Here is an 18,315-nt window from a genome sequence, read left to right as displayed (position 1 = left end):
ACCAACACCCCTGCCACTTTTTGCCTTCGAGGTTCAAGGTTACGGCCTCCCACGGTTAGTGGCACGGCGCCTTGTATTTGATTTCACATTTAGCTGGTAACACATCAAAAGCAATGCAAGTAATGCAGTCGTAGAAGTCTTACTCTGCACATTTCGCAGCACAGCCGTAATTGATCTGCAATGCTTTTAAACAGAATAACTCTACTTAACTTACAGTCTCACCCGGATAGATCAAATTATTTAATAGATTGAACAGCCGTAACATCTCCTTCGAAATTAAATGCAGAAGTACAGAACTGTGCTACGCACGTCTTGAACTCTCTTTCACCTTCACGTTCTATGTAACAAACGCTGCACCATGTTGCACCTCGGCCTTACAAGTGTGCTACACCTGATAGTTTTGAGATCACTTGCGTCATCAGAAATCATCATGCCAATGAAGAGGCACTGCTTTCGGATGCTGTTAAACTGGACAAGAGATCTGAAGGATGGTGCAAGCCACGGAGAAAAAAACGCCAGGCCTGCGCTGAAACCACAGCACAGTCACAGCGAAAGCTGGAAGAGCGGCGTTTCTAGAGCCCGTTAAGCTCTCTTGGGGCTACAATACAAGTACACTAGAAAGGTACCCACTACGCCACAAATCAAAATTTTTTTGAAGTTGGGAAGCACCCACTAAGCCATTATTCGTCATTTTATGGAGAAGCGAGGCACCAGCTACACGTCTGTAAGGCATTATGTGCACTTTGTTGACGTGACGACTGATGACGATGAAGAATTATGGCTCAGCCCTTTGTAATGGGTTGGAATCTTTAAACGGCCCACCAGTTATGTAATTTGCATTGGGTGACGCCCGGTCGCTATTTCCCTCTCCCGTCATGCTGTATACGTTGACGTGGAAGAGAGACGGGGGGGGGGGGGGCGAAGAACTTTATTGAGACCCCGAGGTAATGGATCATGCGCTTATGGGCTTCCTTGGCAACCAATACAAGTGCACTTGCGAGGAACCCACTATGCTATAAATCATTGTAATCTTACTGAGACCCCGAGGAAGTGGATCATGCGCTTATGGGCTTCCTTGGCAAACAATACAAGTGCACTTGCGAGGAACCCACAACGCTATAAATAATTGTAATTTTTTAGAAGTAGGGCAGCAGGCACTGTGCCATTTTTCGTCATTCTACAGAGAGCGTTGGTACCTGCTAAACGCATGTAAGAGATTATGCGCACTTTGTTGATTCTGCGCCTGATGACGATGAAGAATTATGGCAGAGCCCTTTTGTAATAGGTTGGAAGCATTCAACAACCTACTCGTTGCGCAATTCGCAATTGTTTGACGCCTGGTTACAGAATTCGCGTTGTGCGACGCTTGGTGCTTATTTTAATCTTCTACCACGCTATATTGCATATGCTAATGTGGTTCCTTCCGGACATGAAGCCTGTATAGGACCTTTTTGCAAAGCAGTTTCAAGCACCGGCATGGCTCAGAGGTTGAATACTGGGCTCCCACGCAGAGGGCCCAGGTTCGAACCTCGTTCCATCCTGGAATTTTTTTTCTTATTTAGTTTTTTTTTCTTATTTCGAGCGATACTGGTTACGGACACCGGCGGCGGCGGCGGCGGCGGACAACTACGGCGCCAAAAACAGCCGGAGAAATGATCTCATAACAGCTTTCGCTGTAAATGCGAAATGTGCGTGTCTTGAAACATTATTACTTCAAGCAGCAAAGATTTCACTTGCTCTCAATAATGATAGATTTGGTTTAGTAACCTTCACCACAACACAGCAATGTAATGCAGTAAAGAATACTAATGACAGACAGAGCCGACTGGCTTGCTGTGAAGCACACTACCAACAGCTGTTCCTTGCCACAAGGAGGACCACCCCATTGGCTCCAGAATGTCAAAGGCCATAAGGTGTGGATGCGAAATAAAGAATAACTGAACTATTACACCCTCAAAAGGGTGGTTTGTTGAGTGGTAGAGTGCAGCGCAAAATAAACAAGGGCAAAGGAAGGCAAATGCAGACATAGTGCAGACTATCAACTGAAGCTTTTATTGAAAAACCAACTGATAGTCTATGCTCTGTCCTCTGTCTTCTGTTTCATTTTCATGCTGCCCAAATTAAGACTCCTTCAACGCAGTCTCATCAGTAAAGTAGCACTTTTCATCATTTCAAGAAACTGTCCAAGACACATGGCATTTCCAGTGAGATGGAGATTGGCATTTGCTGGCTACGACACTAGCCAGCAAAATATATAGGCTCAGTTTAGCATATGAGTGTCACTGGCACAAGAGCATTCTTGTGTCTGTACATCACTTCATTATTATAGTATTAAGCAACAGGGACGCTCAATACACAAACCGTGCGCCGCGCGGACACTTCCACATCTTTCGAACCTCGAAATAAGAAAAATTAATAAAAGATTGAAGAAACAAGACCAACCCGGTAGCCACACTGAAGATGAAGGTCGCTGGCCTTGGGGTGAAACCGAAGATCAATTCTTTCACCATTGTCTCGGATGATGTATTTGGCACCCGGGTACTGGTTGTTGCCTCTCCGCACCAAGTCGTGCATTCTGGAATTAACAAATAATCGCAAGATTCTCTGTACTGGCTGGCATGTGCAACACTTTGGTTTGTGCGGCTTGGCCACAGGAAAACAGCTCAGCTGCAAAACAAGGGAGCATATCTGTCCTTTATTCAGCACGTGTAGAAAAAAAGATGTAACATTTTAGGTAATGCAGTGTTTTGGGCTTGTTGGTATGATGTCATGAGGCTTACAAGCGCATGAAAAGACGAGGACAAAGTTTCACGTCCTTCTTCGTCCTCGTCATTCCATGCGCTATGAGCCTCACAACATTTTAAGCTTGTGCCTCCCTCTTCACCCAATCAAATGCAAGTGATACAGTCGGACCCACTTATAACGATCTCACGTATAACGATCTATCGGTTATAATGACCATATTTGGGTGCACTTACGATATTCCAATATTAACCATTGAAGCTGCGTCCACATATAGCGAACATTTTTGAAAGCCTCCTACTTTTACAACGAACACTTCATACACGGTTGCGGTAAAAATATGGCGAATACAAAGAAAAAAAAAGTTAAAACAAGCCTCCTAAAGCGTGAGAGGGGTGCGCGCTCGCGCGTACCCCGCTCCAGTTTGCTCACGGCTAAGATATCCCTGATCGGCGAGCACCGCGCGCAGATTTCGGACGCTGCGAGCAAGGTCGCTCACTTTCCAGCCTTTTCTTCAGTGGCAGAATGAAAAAAAAAAAAAAAAAGAGGCAGCATGAAGCCTTGCGGTCCGCTTTCGCACGGTAACCTTTCCTGACGCCGTTCTCTGCAGCTACGACCGCCTACAATGAACCAAACAATGCCTTGGAATGCAAGAAGGCATAAATGCAAGAAGTGATAACCGCGATAACTTTCCATCGCATAAAGGTTCACTGCATCCCTAAACTCGTCGACGCCACAATGTGCCGCAAAAGGTCGTCCGTCTTTTCGGTAACGGCAGAGACCAGTCGATCGGTGATAACGATTTCCACGCAATTGTGGCGATGCCTTCGCGGATAAGCATCAGAAAAGAGCGAAGGCGAGGTGGCGGCCGTCGATGAACGTGCAGTTATGACTTATAGCCGACAACCTTATATCACAGTCATCTGTAGATATCTGCTCGGCTGCGCGTGTGGCATATGCCGTACACTGTGTGTATTGACGGCGGTACAAGCACGCCATGCTGCCGTTCGCAAGTTCGTCGCCGCCGCGTCGTGCGGCGCGTCGCTTTGTAGAAACGTAAGTAGCTCGCTGTTGTTGAGCGGCGCGGGCACCGAGAAACGTCGACACACTGACAGCGAGCGTATACTGCATGTTTGACTAGGTGACAACTCAAGTGCGCCGCGCATCGTCGTGCAGGGCCGTGAGAGCATCATGGAGACGTAGAGCGCGCGTTGCTTGCAAAATGCTTGTTTTCGCCGCGTTGAGCAAACAGGCTACTCGCCGCACCCGTGCACGGTCCAGAGTGAAGCAGGCACGAAGAACATACAAACGCACGCATATGGCATACAACTAGCGGCCCGGCATGTGACTTCGCGAGCCGAGTAGGCGACGCGCTGCACGCAACTAGCCAGGGATGATCGGCTCCATGTGGCAGTACCGCGCTTCGGTGAAATGGTGTCAGTTCATTGCTAATGTAAGTTCATTGCTCACGAGTTAATTCACTCGTGAGCGCGTAGCAGGCATCGCTTCACGATGCGAAAAGGCTTAGCTTGTCACCGGAGGGGTTGGGTGCACTTTAATAAAAGTGCACAGAAAAAAAAAAAAAGAAAACGGCTTGGCCGCTAAGCACGTTTTTAAAGGCGAGTCCATATACAATGAACTATTGATATAGCAACCACTTTTCGCGACACTTTCGAGTTCATTATAAGCGGGTTCAACTGTACTGCCTTCCTCTTCGCTATCTTATGCTAAACAAGAGCTATGCAGGGGTGCAGAAGTTCTTGGGGTATCATTATTTGAGCCACACAGTGAGCCAGCGAAAAATACCCCCGTAAGGCAATGAATGTCAGTGATGCCATATCAGGAGTGTTATTACCCAGCCAATCACTGAAAGTTCAATAAGCATGCAGTTTACATGACTCGTGAAACTTCAGATTCGCTGCCAATAAAATAAACCAGACAGATTCAAGGCAAGATGCATGCTTGATGTTCATGAACGACAGTGATCAAACAAGACGTACTCTGTGCTGGAACTCGACGTTTTCCTTTTTCGACCACCATAAGATCATACCTATAAATATTATTAACCATGCGCGAGATGTATAGGTTTTTGATTTCAATTATCTCTATTAATGACCAAACAAATCGCTAGGCAGGCCTATCCACTTAAACAAGTGCAGTCGCACTTTGAGGTTGCACACAACTTGAAAACAGCTCTGTTGTATCAAGTATGTTTTAAAAGGCCATATAATAATATTTACAATAGGCACATAAAAATACATGACATCAATCTGACAGTGCACCGGTTCTAGCGCGAAATGGAAAAACTAAAACTTTGAGCCCTCATTGTTCTTTTAAAAACCTATTGCTGCGAAAGTAACGACAACAGGGCTTGAGAAAAAATACTTCTGTGCATACTAAGTTGTTTTATTGCCTTTCTCCTTATGAGTCCCTTTAAGCGTCCCTTTAAATGCTTGCATTTACAAACCAGCGAAGAGTGACACAGTGCAGCACTCACTTGTCAATGTTGAACGGAGTGACGATCTCGGGAAAAGTGAGGTTCTGAGCGATAGAGCGGGGTACTCCGACCTCGTTGATACGCAGGTTTGGGTCGGGGGTGATGACTGTACGGGCCGAAAAGTCAACTCGTTTGCCCATGAGGTTGCCTCGAATTCGGCCTTCTTTACTTTTCAGCCGCTGCTTGATTGACTTGAGGGGACGGCCGGACTTTTGCATGGCCTGAAAAGCAGATGCACCATTCAATAACGAGCCTGATAAATGGGACAATGGTAGACAGCAATGAGAAACGTACCAGTAAAAAGAGAGCATCAAGATAATTTTTTTTGCTGGCTCATTCTCGGTACACTGCAAAAGCAGCTTGTTCATTGTGACAACAAATGCAGGCACCTCAACGCTTACTATCAAATGCAAAGACTTTGCTGCTTTAATAAAATATGTCAACGTAAACATCTAGTACTTTCACTCAAACGCATCCTTAGTCCCTGATAGCCAACACAATCTCATGCTGACTGACTAACATGTTTATTAACTAAAGCCTGCATTTCAGAAAGCACATTGACAATAATGGCCCTTACATGGACAGTGCTATCGCTAACACGGAACTGAAAGTAGCAGTGGCGTAATGAGAAAAAGCCTTTTTTTACGGAGGCTGGAGGCAAGCTTACCCGGGGCAAACCGGGCATTTCGTTGTCGACCAGGGTCGCAACGTGGAACTGAAGCATCTTGATGTTCTCTGCAATGATGTGGGCAGCTGCGCCGCTTTGCTCATTGCGGATCAGCTCGTTGTTCGCCTTGACAATGTCGGCCAGTTTATGCGTCAAGTCGTCCTGAGCACCAGAAGCAATAAGTTCGATTAATAAAGCACCCCCCCAGTTACAATCACGCATATTCTACAAAATTCAGTCTCAAGGGGCGGGAGAATGGGTATTAGGCACGCAAGAACTTCTAATGACTAATGCAATAAATCAGGTTGCCTCATCAATTACAATTCAGCACTGCATCTTTCAAGTGAAAGTTCCTTGATGAGGAACTCGAGATAGTACTACTACATAAAGAAGCATTTTTCTTTTTTGAGCCCCTCTACATGTCATTCATCTGCAGCCAGAGTGATGCTCTCAAGAAAGAACAGGAGGATGTCTTGCCATTCTAGCAGTGGGAAACACCCCCTGTTTTATGCTGTATGTTCTTTATTTTGGAACACCAAGCAGCTATCGCACCATCATTAAAAAAAAGAATGGCCAGGAATCTAAGGCAGTGCTGCGCTATGACAAACAACAATGCGCTAGATGCCAAGACCGTCTATACTGCTCGTCAATCCAGAGCATTACGACTCCACCATGTCGCTGGAATGGTAGATATCTATCCCTATATTTTCTCAAGAGTGATTCCAAGTTAACGGCTCGCGTGTCTCACTTCACATCGAAAATGATAGCACCCCAACGTACAAGTGACCAAGTTGTCGAGTAAACTCGAAACAGAGTAAACTTGAAAGGAGTTGAACAGAAAGCACCTGGTTCCGGGCAGAGCCGAACATGACGACCGCCGGCCGCACGGCGAGCGGGGGCACTGGCAGGACCGTGATCAGCATCCAGTCTGGTTTGGCATAGCGGGGGTCCATGCCCATGATCACGCACTCCTCCTCGGAAACGTGCTTGAGGATCTCCCAGACGCGCTCGGCCGTCAGGGCAATCTTCTTCTCTTGAGAGTCCTCGTTGACGTGCTTCCACTCCGCTGTCAAATCCAGGCCACTCCTGCGGATGCTCGGTTGGTAGCGGCCACAACCGCCGTGACCCTGCACAGAGCACAGAAGGATAGTATGTCTATCACCGAAAGCTTCTAGGAAAAGCTCACGGCAAGCCGGAAGGTCGTCAGAACACACAAAAAAAGTCACAACCTGATGCACAGGGCAGGCCTCGTAGCCAACCCTTGATGACTACATATTTCTACAAGCATTCAAGAAGTAGGTGTTACACCTCCTCTGAAGTTCCATGCAAAGCAGAATTCTTAAAAGCAAGTTACTTGTTACCTAAGGCTAGATTCACACAGCATGATAAGCTGCGCCATTCGATGACTGTGTAAACTTGGCCTATGCGAGAGTGTGAGTCAGAGGAGGCAGATCCAAATGAAGTCCTATAAGCAGCAGGCTGTCCTTTTGTCTTTTGGATGCTGTGGCTCACAAAAACAGGTCGTTTCAGCCTCTTCTCTTCTCAGTCAGAGGATGCAGATGGCTTTGGCAGGGTTTTAGGGACTGGAAATTTGTTACAGCAGAGCATTTCAAAGTGTCCTCCTTAAGTCTCACAATAGAAGCACTTCCTAAATGCTCCATCCAGTTGCAACACTTAAAGCTATAAAATAACGCTAGCCCTTTTCCAGCTGTCCAAGTTTCATCCTTGAATCTCACAGCTACACCACAATGCCCCTGCTTTTTCATCACTTTGGTACAAATGTTAATATACAAAAAGAGAGAAATGGATAACATGCCCATGTAACATGTGCTCGCAACACAACAGAAAAAATGTGGCACACATTTCAGCTTTGCAGTGTCAAAAAAGCCCGACAATGTTGCGAGTTGCGCACCTGCTTTTTGTTGGTGTCCTCTTGGACCTGGCTGTCGGGCCCTAGCTTGGTGTCGATTTCATCGCCTCCCTCGCAAATGTTCTTGCCCTTGCAGAGGTCGTAGACGTGTGCCAGGCGCTTGCGCGGCTGCCCCTTCGTCTTGCCCACAATTTCCTTGATCTTGGGATTGTTCTACAGGAAAGGCAAAAAAGACACATACACACGTTCGCAACTTGGACCTGTATGTATAACCAACACAGTGTGCTGTAGCAACACAAGTTACTAGCCACCACACTATCACAATTTTATCGTGTTTGGCACCCCTGGTTGGTTCGGAGTCAGAAAACCAGTCATGATTACCTAGTACAATGGAACAATCGCAAGATGGCATGTGTTCCTTCCTGCTTAGAAAGGAAAAGGCAATTTGCAACCAGGTGCATTCAGGGACTGTATCAGGAATAATCAATGTTAGGGCCACTACCGGTTTAAGCGTGAGCCCAAAGAGCACTTTTAGCAGGCTATAGTTGTCTAAACCAATGAGCAAAACACCCAGGGCTCCAGTGAGTATTTGCACTGCAAGGCATGTCACACAAATTGCGAGCATATTCTTGTGACTGACTTGACTGAAAATGTGGCTCCAATTTCTGCCACTCATTTAAAAGTTCCTGGAATCATGTAATGGGTATAAAACTGTAGTTTGAATGGTAAAAAGATACTTTTTCGGGTCATAACGTCCTAAGGTGACAAAAGATACATCCCTAAATTTGCAACCACAGCCTGCTGCATGTTGACAACAGCACTGATACAGATGAAAACTTACAAGAGTGTCTCAATAGGTGAATGCACAGTCAGATTTTGACGAAAGACCGGAAGAGACGACACAAAAAGGCAAACAGGGTGTTGCACATCACCTCATTTGTCTTCGTGCATAGTCTCTTCTAGTTTTGCAGCACACACAAAAGTAAACGTAGCAAAACTTGTGGACGCACGGGGTTGACGAGCAACTTGGAGCAGTAGAAGCAGACGCATCGCAGTATCTTGATGGTCTTGGTGAGGAAGCCACAGTGGAACACCGGCTTGGCCAGGTCAATGTGTCCAAAGTGGCCCGGGCACTCGGTCATGTTGCCCGCGCATGTCTGACATCGCGAGGTGCGGTCGATGACCCCTTGCCGGGGGTCCATGAGGCCCCCCAGCTTGGGCCTGCCACCCTCATAGATTTCGGGGTACTTGATGCCCCCTTCAGTCACAGACATGCGCCGCTGCAAGAAGATAAGAATGGGGTAAGCGCTGCGGCAAAACAAAGATGCAGGGAAGCCACTGTGCACAGACCAGGGCACCAAACTACGGGTTTATTCGATACGACCAAGTTTCTCTGCACCTAGGCCCTCGATTCTACGACATACAGTGGCAAATAGTGCATAATAGCTTGGTGTGTGTGAGGTAAAGTGCCTGTCGCAGTGCAAGCAAACCTTGTAGTGAGTGGGCCACAGCCTGCAATCTTCTGCCCCTTCTCGTCTGCGATGCCATGCAACCTCTTTCTGAACCAAACATACCCAACAGCCTAGTTTACGCTGAGCAACTTCAAGCGTACTTTTTAAGGGATACATCACATGTGCACACAAGTGAACATGTTTCTAGAGTGCAGAAAGCCACACAAAAAAAAAAAAAGTTGAGATAGAAAGAACACGAGCATTTTCTCCAACAATGAGCTTAATTACCCCTCCGCAGACTACAAAGTATGAAAAAAAAATGCAATTCTTCGAAGCCTAAGCAAGCAGCCACGATTCAAGTGTGCCAAAGTGAGTGAAACTTGGAAACGTAGGACCCGCAAAAAAAAAAAAACAGAGAAAGAAATTTCATTGTGTTCATGAGCCCTGATAAGAGTAGATCTCTGCCTTTAAATGTGACCCTTCATTCACACAGTTATTTTTAAGTAGCTAGAGAAATGCATTGTGGGTGTAATGTGACAGTACAGTGATCTGTACAAAGCCATTCCATTAGGTTTAGCAATCAATATACAGCTGTATTAGATAACACACTTGTGGTGCACGATCCCTGCCATTCCCATAACAGCCATTAGGTGTACATCCTTTTACGAGATCCGATGACAAGCATGCTAATCCACGAATTTGTGGTCAGTCCTGCAATAATGTCAAACGAAAACTGTAACCATACTGCTACGTATGCGATACTAGCCTCTATAGGTTCATTCACACCTACGACTATTGGAGGTCCTGCCACACTCAAACTGCAAAGCAACCGGCTGAAAATAGTCGCTTTCAGTCGACAAGCAACCGATATTTCACTCACAGCTCGATAGTACAGTAGTGCAACTGCAAGCAAGTCAACTCATCCAAAACAGCCATCTTTCTAGATTTTTTTTTTTCCATGACTATTAGCGACCAACTTGGCCGCACGACTTCTATCAATTTCCAGTGTGAATGAGACCTCGGTCTTTACTGTACCACAGAAAAGCCTGTCACAAGTGTCAAATTCTGTGAAACTCAAAGCAGCAAGACACCAATGAAAAGCTACTAAAAGATCTAAGTTCAATGCGCATTCAGCTGTCACAACAGGGCATTATTACCACTTAAGCACACTACACATAGCTCAACGTAGCTGGTCAAAGTAGCAGGATGATTAGAACTATCTGTAAACGGATCAAGGAAAAGACTAATAAACATGGACTAGTGACTTTGCTTCAGCCAATCAAAAAAAAAAAAAAACAGCAGTTTCATTTATGTTTATCTTATAACCACCACACTTCAATTAAAGCTACAACAGTGCCCCCCGGTGCTTTCTTTGGTTTCGTATGGTTGTCTAACAAAAACGGGCTGCTCGATCGCTACCCCTTGTTCCATTTATTGCCTTTATTTTTATTTGAACATACTACAGGCCCTTCCAAGGCCCATGCAGGAATGCATACAGAAGTACATTAGTCGAGGAGAGCACATAGCACATAGGTAGGCGAAAAAAACTCGTAATGAAGGTTCAATACACTTTATGAGATTCATGAAAGAGCTGATGTCATTGCAACACACAATATTGTTAGCTTTATATCGTACGCTTACATCAGGTGCATTGATGAATGTAGTAGACAAACTTCAGTAACATATAAATTTTCTATATTCCTGACAGTGACACGGCCGACAGTACAAAAAAAGACATTTGATCAAAAGGTGCGAACACACAAATCAGCTTGAGGTGAGGAACAGGTTACAAGTGGATGTCGCCACAGGTTTTAAAGTGCCACCATATACATCCCAATGTAGCCAAGTTGCACAGGTTACAATGCACAAGCACACACACGCACAGGACAAAACGATTACCGAGACCACTGCGACCCGTGATCGGATAATGAACTGATATTTGAGTCGCTGCATATCAAACTGCCAGGCGATGTCATTGCTTCGATGGAGGCATTCAAGGTCGCTGGCGGCCGGCGTTCGCATCGAAAGACGGAAAATGTGTTCGCAGTAACGTTGTTTCACTTTTGCACATATTATGCGAGCTAACAAAACTGCCCGAGAGCATCTAGGAAACAATTTTATTCAAAATACCGCGAGCGATCCGTTTCGTGCCTACTGCTACGAATTCGCTTCAGCAGCTGTTGATGGGAAAAACGCGCAGTTGACGCCGTACCGGATGCTAACCGATGTCCACTTTCCTTACTTCGCATCTCACACAAACACTGCTGCGAGACGCACATTACGCGAACAGAGAACGTGCAACAAATTAGGGCAGTGTCTCGTGCCACAACTGTTCGTGGTGTTCGGGAACGAGCCACAGAGACGCACTGATTAGGCAACTTCGCAGTAAGAGCAACTTCGGCGACGCGCCGACAGTATCTTTATTTTGATTATCGTTTCGTGCAAGCTAGCCACCGCGACACAGATAATCAACACTTTGTTGACAGTACTGACAGAGCGTGTGCTAGGTAATCCGATGCTAGAGAAAAGCCACGCAACTACGTACTATTTCATCGGGGCTGAGGATGCCAAACTGCACCCTCTTCACCTCCCGCAAGGGAGCCTTTGAGTCGGAGGTCACGATCTGCGACATTGTTGTTTGTTGTCCACAATGTGCAATAACCGATGCCGACTGACTAGCAGCACGCGCACAACAAAATTAAGCCCAATCGAGGCTTATTCGCCAAACTGCGCCATATTGGACCGTTCCGGCGCTGATTCCGCACGGTGAAGGGCCTTCCTTATATAGCGTCGAGAACGACGGGGTCTGCTAAGTCACCCCACGGTCCAATCAAATTCCTCCGTTCATTAAGAAGTTGCACAATACTTGCACAGACCAAATCAACAATTTTTTCGTTCTAACAGACAAAAATGACTCTTAAAAGTGTCGTCATTAAGTTATAAAAAGTTTCTATTGAAGAATCGACGTCTTTCAAACACAAGAACAAAGCCAATCGTCATCAATGTTACTTGGCGCGATATTTAAACTTGTAAAAAATGTTTTTTTCCTCGGGTTTATTTTTTTTTAAGCAACAGGTGTATGTATTCGCGTTAAAGGTTCCGTGTCACGCGTAAAGTGCCATCACTTTATAGCGGCAATAACTGGGCGGTTTTAATTCGATGAAAGCCTCGAAGCGTTCTCTCACCATCGGCGCGTGAGCGCGTGCGTTGCAAGGGCGCACTGTGCGTGGAACTCTCGGGAACTGCCATTGTGCTGCATGATTGTAGGAGCCGCTCACTTCTTTGAAATGTGCAGCACCATGACTTCATTTCTCATCCTAAGTGGCGCATTCGTGATGACCACGGCGCAGAGGAAGATCCGCTTCGAAAATTGTACAGGTGAGGAAATTGGTGCTGCCAGCGTATCGAGCGGGCTCTCCAGAGTCGGATACACGTATATCCTACGTATATTTTACGTTGAAGCGCTCGATAGCGTTGCATGTACGTTTTTCACTGCCTCTCGAGAAGAAAAAAAAAGCCACCGCTTGACAGGTCGATCGAGTTTAATGAAGTTGAGAAGAAATGTGTGGGACATTTTTTATATATGCTATAGTTAACAGTGACTAAAAACGCGTTTTTGACTTTCATAAAACGTCTACAGGGGTATACGTTCTTGATTATTGATGGGCGGACAACACAAAAACGTGTTTGGATTATGGTTACTAGTGCCCGAAAACCACTAAAAATATTTCCAAGTTCCACGCAGATGAGCAGCGTCTCTTCACCGAACGCTCCTATCCAGGGGCGTAGCCAGAAATTTTTTTCGGGGGGGGGTTCAACCGTACTTCATGTATGTTCGTGCGTGCGTTTGTATGTGTGCGTGTATATATACGCAAGCAAAACTGAAAAATTTCGGGGGGGGTTTGAACCCCCCCAACCCCCCCCTTGGCTACGCCCCTGCTCCTATCGATTGTCAAGAGACACAATTGGTGATCCCCGATTGCTTAAAGAAGTTTGTTGCTGGGCGAGCGCGGCGAGCACGAGCGATCTGTTAATAATAATTCGTCGTTTCAGTTACCTATCCATTGTAGGAATTGTGCCTGTCGAATTCTAATATTCTAGCACAGTGCTAGACTATAGTATTCAAATTATGTGCAGAAGTTTGCCAGAGAGCTCGTGGAAGCTTATCACATTAAATAGAAATAGAGCAACTGCGCGTCTCCTGTGCTGCGCAGCAAAGAAAAACTGTTCTTATGGTATTTGTCTTGATATTCCGTACTTATTGCTGTATACCGAGCAGGCCCGTAGCCAGGAAATTTTTTCGGGGGGGGGGGGGGGGGGGAGGGGGGCACTTGCTGAAAACCTTGACTATTTGAGAAAAACACCTATTTCTATTATTTATTTTTGGTCAAAGCACCTACTTCACCAAAATTTCGGGGGGGGGGGGAGGAGACGGGCCCCCAACCCCCCCCCCCCCACCCCTGGCTACGGGCCTGGTACCGAGCAGTGCATGGGTATGCGCGCGCGGCTGTGTATATATATGCAGGGAAGCTTTCTTTAATAAAGATTAGTTGCGCGTAGCGCTTACCCATTAGTGTTCTTCCTCTGCATGCCCTGCGTCAATCTCCGCGATTGGTTGAGGTGCACGAGGCTGCGTTGCCACGAGATGATTGGGACTGTAGGCTTCAGGTTTCAACCCCCCCCCCCCCCCAGATTTTTGCCAGCATGTGTATAACCGCTGACATGCTAATGAGATTAAAACGATGAATCGGTATATACTGATAAAATGTACTCTGAAAACTCTACCGGCGCATTTCATTAATACGGGAGGAAATCAGGGTCAAAACTTAGTTTTTCAATTTTGCATCGAAGCCTCCGCAGGTGCATGACGTCAAGAATTTACAGAGTTTTATATTAGTATTTTGACCCCATTGGCTCCGCATAATTTACTGAAACTTGGGTACGTAAATTCTCCGGCCTACCCTCAGAGAATAATGTATGTCATTTTTAACGATTTGAAGCTACGCAGGCCCTATCAGACGCCATCAAAATCCATGACGTCACGGCGATTGGTGCGTGAACTTCAAGGTGGCGTCGCCACTGGCATATTTTCTTTTTGTGTGCTTTCTGGCTTACCGAACGTCTTCTTGCGGCAAGCGTGGAGATTTTGGTATTGAGAAACAGTTCGAACCTTTATGTGCGTGTTTTTCTTGTTTATGAAGGATGATGTTTTTTTTTTGTCATCACGGACTTTTCTCTCATATCGCCACAAATGCGTGCTTCCTTGCGGCAGTTAAATTGCTCTCCATTGCATCTCAGTTTCAAATGTGTTTTTGAGACCTAGTGCCTTGCTTTTTTTTTATTTGCTTAACATTCAATTGTAACCTCACGTAGCTTTGTTGGCTTGCGACATACATCAAAATAATCTGCCTAAACATTGTAAATGTACACATTTCACGACATAATTACATTTCTAACATAAGGTAGCACATATGAGCGGCATACATCCATGGGCATGACTAGAATGATATTCCATATATACGATAACATTAAGATTACAACTATTCAAATCATTTCACTAAAAATTATAGCTCGTATAAATTATATATTGATGTTTCTTTTCTCACAAACTTCATATTTTATGGTAATTGTATTTTCCTCATTTTTTGTATCCTCTTTATTGTTTTTTACACGTCTTCTGCACTGTATGTTGTTGTACACTCACCTGCTTGGTCCTCGAATGGCAGTATAAATAAATAAATAAACTAAAAGTTATATAAATACATAAATAAATGAAATAAGTTGCATGCAAGACAACATGAGATCATGAGGCTTACAGTGCATGGAAAAACAAGGACGTGACACACACTAGCGCCTGTGGGTGTCACGTTCTTCTGTGTCCTCGCTTTTCCATGCGCCATAAGCCTCATGATGTCATACCAACAAGCCCAAAACACTACATTACTGCAAGATAAGAGCAATGCAGAACAAGGGCAATTAAGATGTGCCCTGCCAGGTCTGACAAGAATTTTGACAAGTTGTGCCGTGTCACTTATAACTGAATGATAGACAATTGAACTGTAAACTGAATGATCTAATAGGCACATCTTCTTGCTACAAATATTGACTATATTACAGTCGAACCCACGTATATCGAACCTACTTATAACAAGTTATTGCGTATATCAAAGAGTTGTAATGTTCCCTTGAATATATTTTTGATATAAAATATTTTATATATCAAGTTAGAACTTTTGATCCCCTTCAGATTCGATATATGCAGGTTCAACTGTACTACTACTATCATTTAGCTCATCACCTATAGGAGACATAAAACCTTCGCCAAAAAACTTTTGCAACTATGAAGACCTGCCTGTAGTGACGTAAATATTTGTGCTACATTATCGCTTTCTTTTCTCTTCTAACATGTTAAGAGAAAGCTACTGATTCGGAAGCCTCATGAAGACCAAGCTATAATTCACGATTGCATGGGTGCATATATATAGTTGAAGCTCGTGAGTAAGTTAATTAATTTGTCGATCTATACATGTATATTTACGGTTGTCTCCTTGTATACACATATGTGACGAATACATTGGATCCTATCATATATTGCATGGTTGGCACTCTGCGTGTGTGCAGAGGGCGGTGAGTCCATCCAGTCCTTCGTGGTCACCCCATGCAGCAGTGACCCGTGCGTCGTACCTATTGGGTCTGGCATCAACATCTCCTTCGAACTGATCTCGAGTAAGTGCATCAGCCAAAGCAAAACTATTGATAGGCCCTGGCTATCACACACACACATTTATATGCACTGACATACACATGAGCCACGCAAATGATCGTATACTTTGTTTGACCTTTGAGTGCAAGGCATTTGCGAAAGCATTGAACATGTGAGGTAATTGAGATTTATGGCATGCTAATTTATGTCTTGAGCTATATGCATATGTGACTAGGAGCCTTGCACCTGGATAATCTTCAAATTTCTTATGACTATGGCATGTGCCCATCCACCACTAGGCCACAGATCTCAGTCTTCTTTTATAAAATTTATCATGGCAATCCTGAAAAAAAAAAAAAGAAGTGCACATTTTATAGCTAGACATCACCTTCAGGTGACCACACTTACAAGGTCTGCAGACTTTCACATAGCAATTTGTGTGACAACTCTTCCATGCAGTAACCCAGTGCCAATTTAAAACCCCCTTCCCGCTTCAGTCATTGTCATCATGTACAATACGGCATTGAAAATGACAAGACTGTACTGAAAGACGTATCTTACAATATTTCTTTACCATTTAGCACATTTTTTGTCCCTACTGTCTCACTCCATGCTGTTGCTTCCAGCCCTGTAAGTATGTCAAACGGACATACAAAGATAATCACCTAGCAGTTATTGCGACAAAGAAAAAAGTGTCCCCTTGATAAAATGTTGACTATACACATGCCTGCTAACGTTTCCCTCATTGTTGGTCACTAAATGCCAGCTATGCTCAGATTGTTATATCGCAAATGCTTTATTTGAAAAGGTATGCAACATTTTGTACCCGGCATTGCAGACCAGGACAGTGTCAACTTGCGCTTGGACCCTCGTGTGCAGTTGCTCACTATCGAGCTGCCTATCCCAGGTGTCGAGAGGGACGCCTGCAAGCTCACGAACACAGCATGTCCAGTCTCAGAGGGCCAGCTTGTCCGTGGCACTGTGCCCGTGCACGTGTACAGCTTTTTGCCACCGGTATATCATCACAAGCACGGCTTTTCTGCTCAGGGCAGCTTTCAACTACAATGACTCGTTCATATGGCCAGCCCTTTTACTACATTTGGTAGCTAAATGCTGTGTTTGCAAAGAAAAGTTCTTTATATATATACATGCTAGAGACAAGAGGATGAATATCATCATATATCTCTCTATATAGATTTATACCGGATGTCTCACTTAACTCAGACCAAGACTAAAACAAAATAACAAAACCATGCACGCAACGAAATGGTACCTGCTGTATATTAGTGGTAGTCGTGTGTACTTACATCCTGTATTTTTCCATCACTAAGTATTAACTTCAACTTGCCAAGTCTTGAATTACTACTTGAAGTTGTAAAATATATTAATGTTGTAGAGTTGTAGGCCGCCTTGAATAACCTCAGAATGAAGCATTTATTTTGTGCTGAAAGCTGCCAGGTTGTTTTTAATCACTTACGCCACTTCTCAGAATGCATTTGAGAAACTGTGGATTTTTTTTGTCAGTTATAATAAACAAGGATTTACAGTACAGTCAGTGTAAATTCGATCGAAAAACAAATGAAGAATGACTAAAATTAATCCTATAGTCTATTGAGTTCGCAAGTTTGCCCGCCTTTGTAATAGTGACCCAACACGGGCTAGAATACGCAAACTGCTGGCTTTTGTTTGGACGTTGCACTTCAATTATATATGCAATTTTTATGCATGCATTTCCTTTTATGCTGACAGTGCATGTAAGCGAGCAGTGCATACGAAGTTGCAAACTTCAAAGCTTCACTGTCATTGCCTGCAGATGACAGTGGTGACAATTTGGCGGGTGTACGGTGACAAGGGTCTCATGGCGTGTGGAACTACCAACGTGACTATCTCCAGAATATGACCATCTCACGTGTGTATGTACAATGCGTATATATAATGCCAACTAAGGACGTGTTTTTACCATTCAGAAAGCGTGCTTGCGGCAATATATAAGTGCAGAAGAATCCCTGTGAAGCACAAGATTGTGTCTTTCCCAAAGCGTTCATTTGTAAAGTAGCAAATATACGTTCTAAGCGCTACATGCAGCCGTATCCAATTAGGCTTTTTATTGTAATGTATACATATAAAAATAAATTGTGTGCATGTTCTTGTGTTGAGTGGTGGAGTGTATTGATGGTTTTTAAAAACAGCAAAGCTGCCTGTGGTATAGGATCACAGAAAGATTCTGCGTCCGTCGACAGAAAACACACCCACATGTGACGATACATCGGCCAATGCCAGCGATTCACAAGTGACATGTGATGCCCTTGTTCATAGCGATGAGCCGTGACGTAGGCTCCCCCACTATGTGGCCATTTGCGTGCCTGCAACTTTGGAAGGAGCATG

General features: G+C 44.6%; 2 protein-coding genes across 5 annotated transcripts in view; one reads left to right on the top strand and one right to left on the bottom strand.

The window, feature by feature from the left end:
- The window catches only part of LOC119386933 (DNA-directed RNA polymerase II subunit RPB1), a 45,771-nt gene extending 33,765 nt beyond the window's left edge, over positions 1–12,006 (bottom strand). The window contains exons 1-7 of the mRNA XM_037654223.2: positions 11,773–12,006; positions 8,787–9,056; positions 7,819–7,989; positions 6,752–7,033; positions 5,907–6,068; positions 5,240–5,460; positions 2,443–2,575 (exon numbers count right to left, since the gene is read on the bottom strand). Coding sequence (XP_037510151.1) covers positions 2,443–2,575; positions 5,240–5,460; positions 5,907–6,068; positions 6,752–7,033; positions 7,819–7,989; positions 8,787–9,056; positions 11,773–11,859 — 1,326 coding nt within the window. The 5' untranslated portion in view covers positions 11,860–12,006. The remainder of the gene's footprint in view (positions 1–2,442; positions 2,576–5,239; positions 5,461–5,906; positions 6,069–6,751; positions 7,034–7,818; positions 7,990–8,786; positions 9,057–11,772) is intronic.
- Positions 12,007–12,360: 354 nt separating this feature from the next.
- On the top strand, positions 12,361–18,076 carry LOC119386932 (mite group 2 allergen-like Ixo r 2). Of its 4 annotated transcripts, XR_007415381.1 has the most exons (5): positions 12,361–12,605; positions 15,641–15,721; positions 15,849–15,953; positions 16,769–16,944; positions 17,744–18,076. XR_007415381.1 is itself a non-coding variant. In XM_037654222.2 (4 exons), the coding sequence occupies exons 1-4, from the start codon at positions 12,485–12,487 to the stop codon at positions 17,828–17,830; spliced, it is 420 nt and encodes a 139-aa protein (XP_037510150.1). In that variant the 5' UTR covers positions 12,361–12,484; the 3' UTR covers positions 17,831–18,076. The 4 variants fall into 4 exon arrangements, 3 of the variants coding, with proteins under 3 accessions (XP_037510150.1, XP_037510149.1, XP_037510148.1); XM_037654222.2 differs by lacking the exon at positions 15,641–15,721 and having other exon boundaries at positions 16,838–16,944; XM_037654221.2 differs by lacking the exon at positions 15,641–15,721.
- Positions 18,077–18,315: the final 239 nt, after the last annotated feature.

Source organism: Rhipicephalus sanguineus, chromosome 3 (genome assembly GCF_013339695.2).
Source record: "Rhipicephalus sanguineus isolate Rsan-2018 chromosome 3, BIME_Rsan_1.4, whole genome shotgun sequence".
Taxonomy (NCBI): domain Eukaryota; kingdom Metazoa; phylum Arthropoda; class Arachnida; order Ixodida; family Ixodidae; genus Rhipicephalus; species Rhipicephalus sanguineus.
The sequence above is the reverse complement of the archived record's forward strand: the minus strand, read 5'-3'. Positions and strand labels throughout refer to the sequence as shown.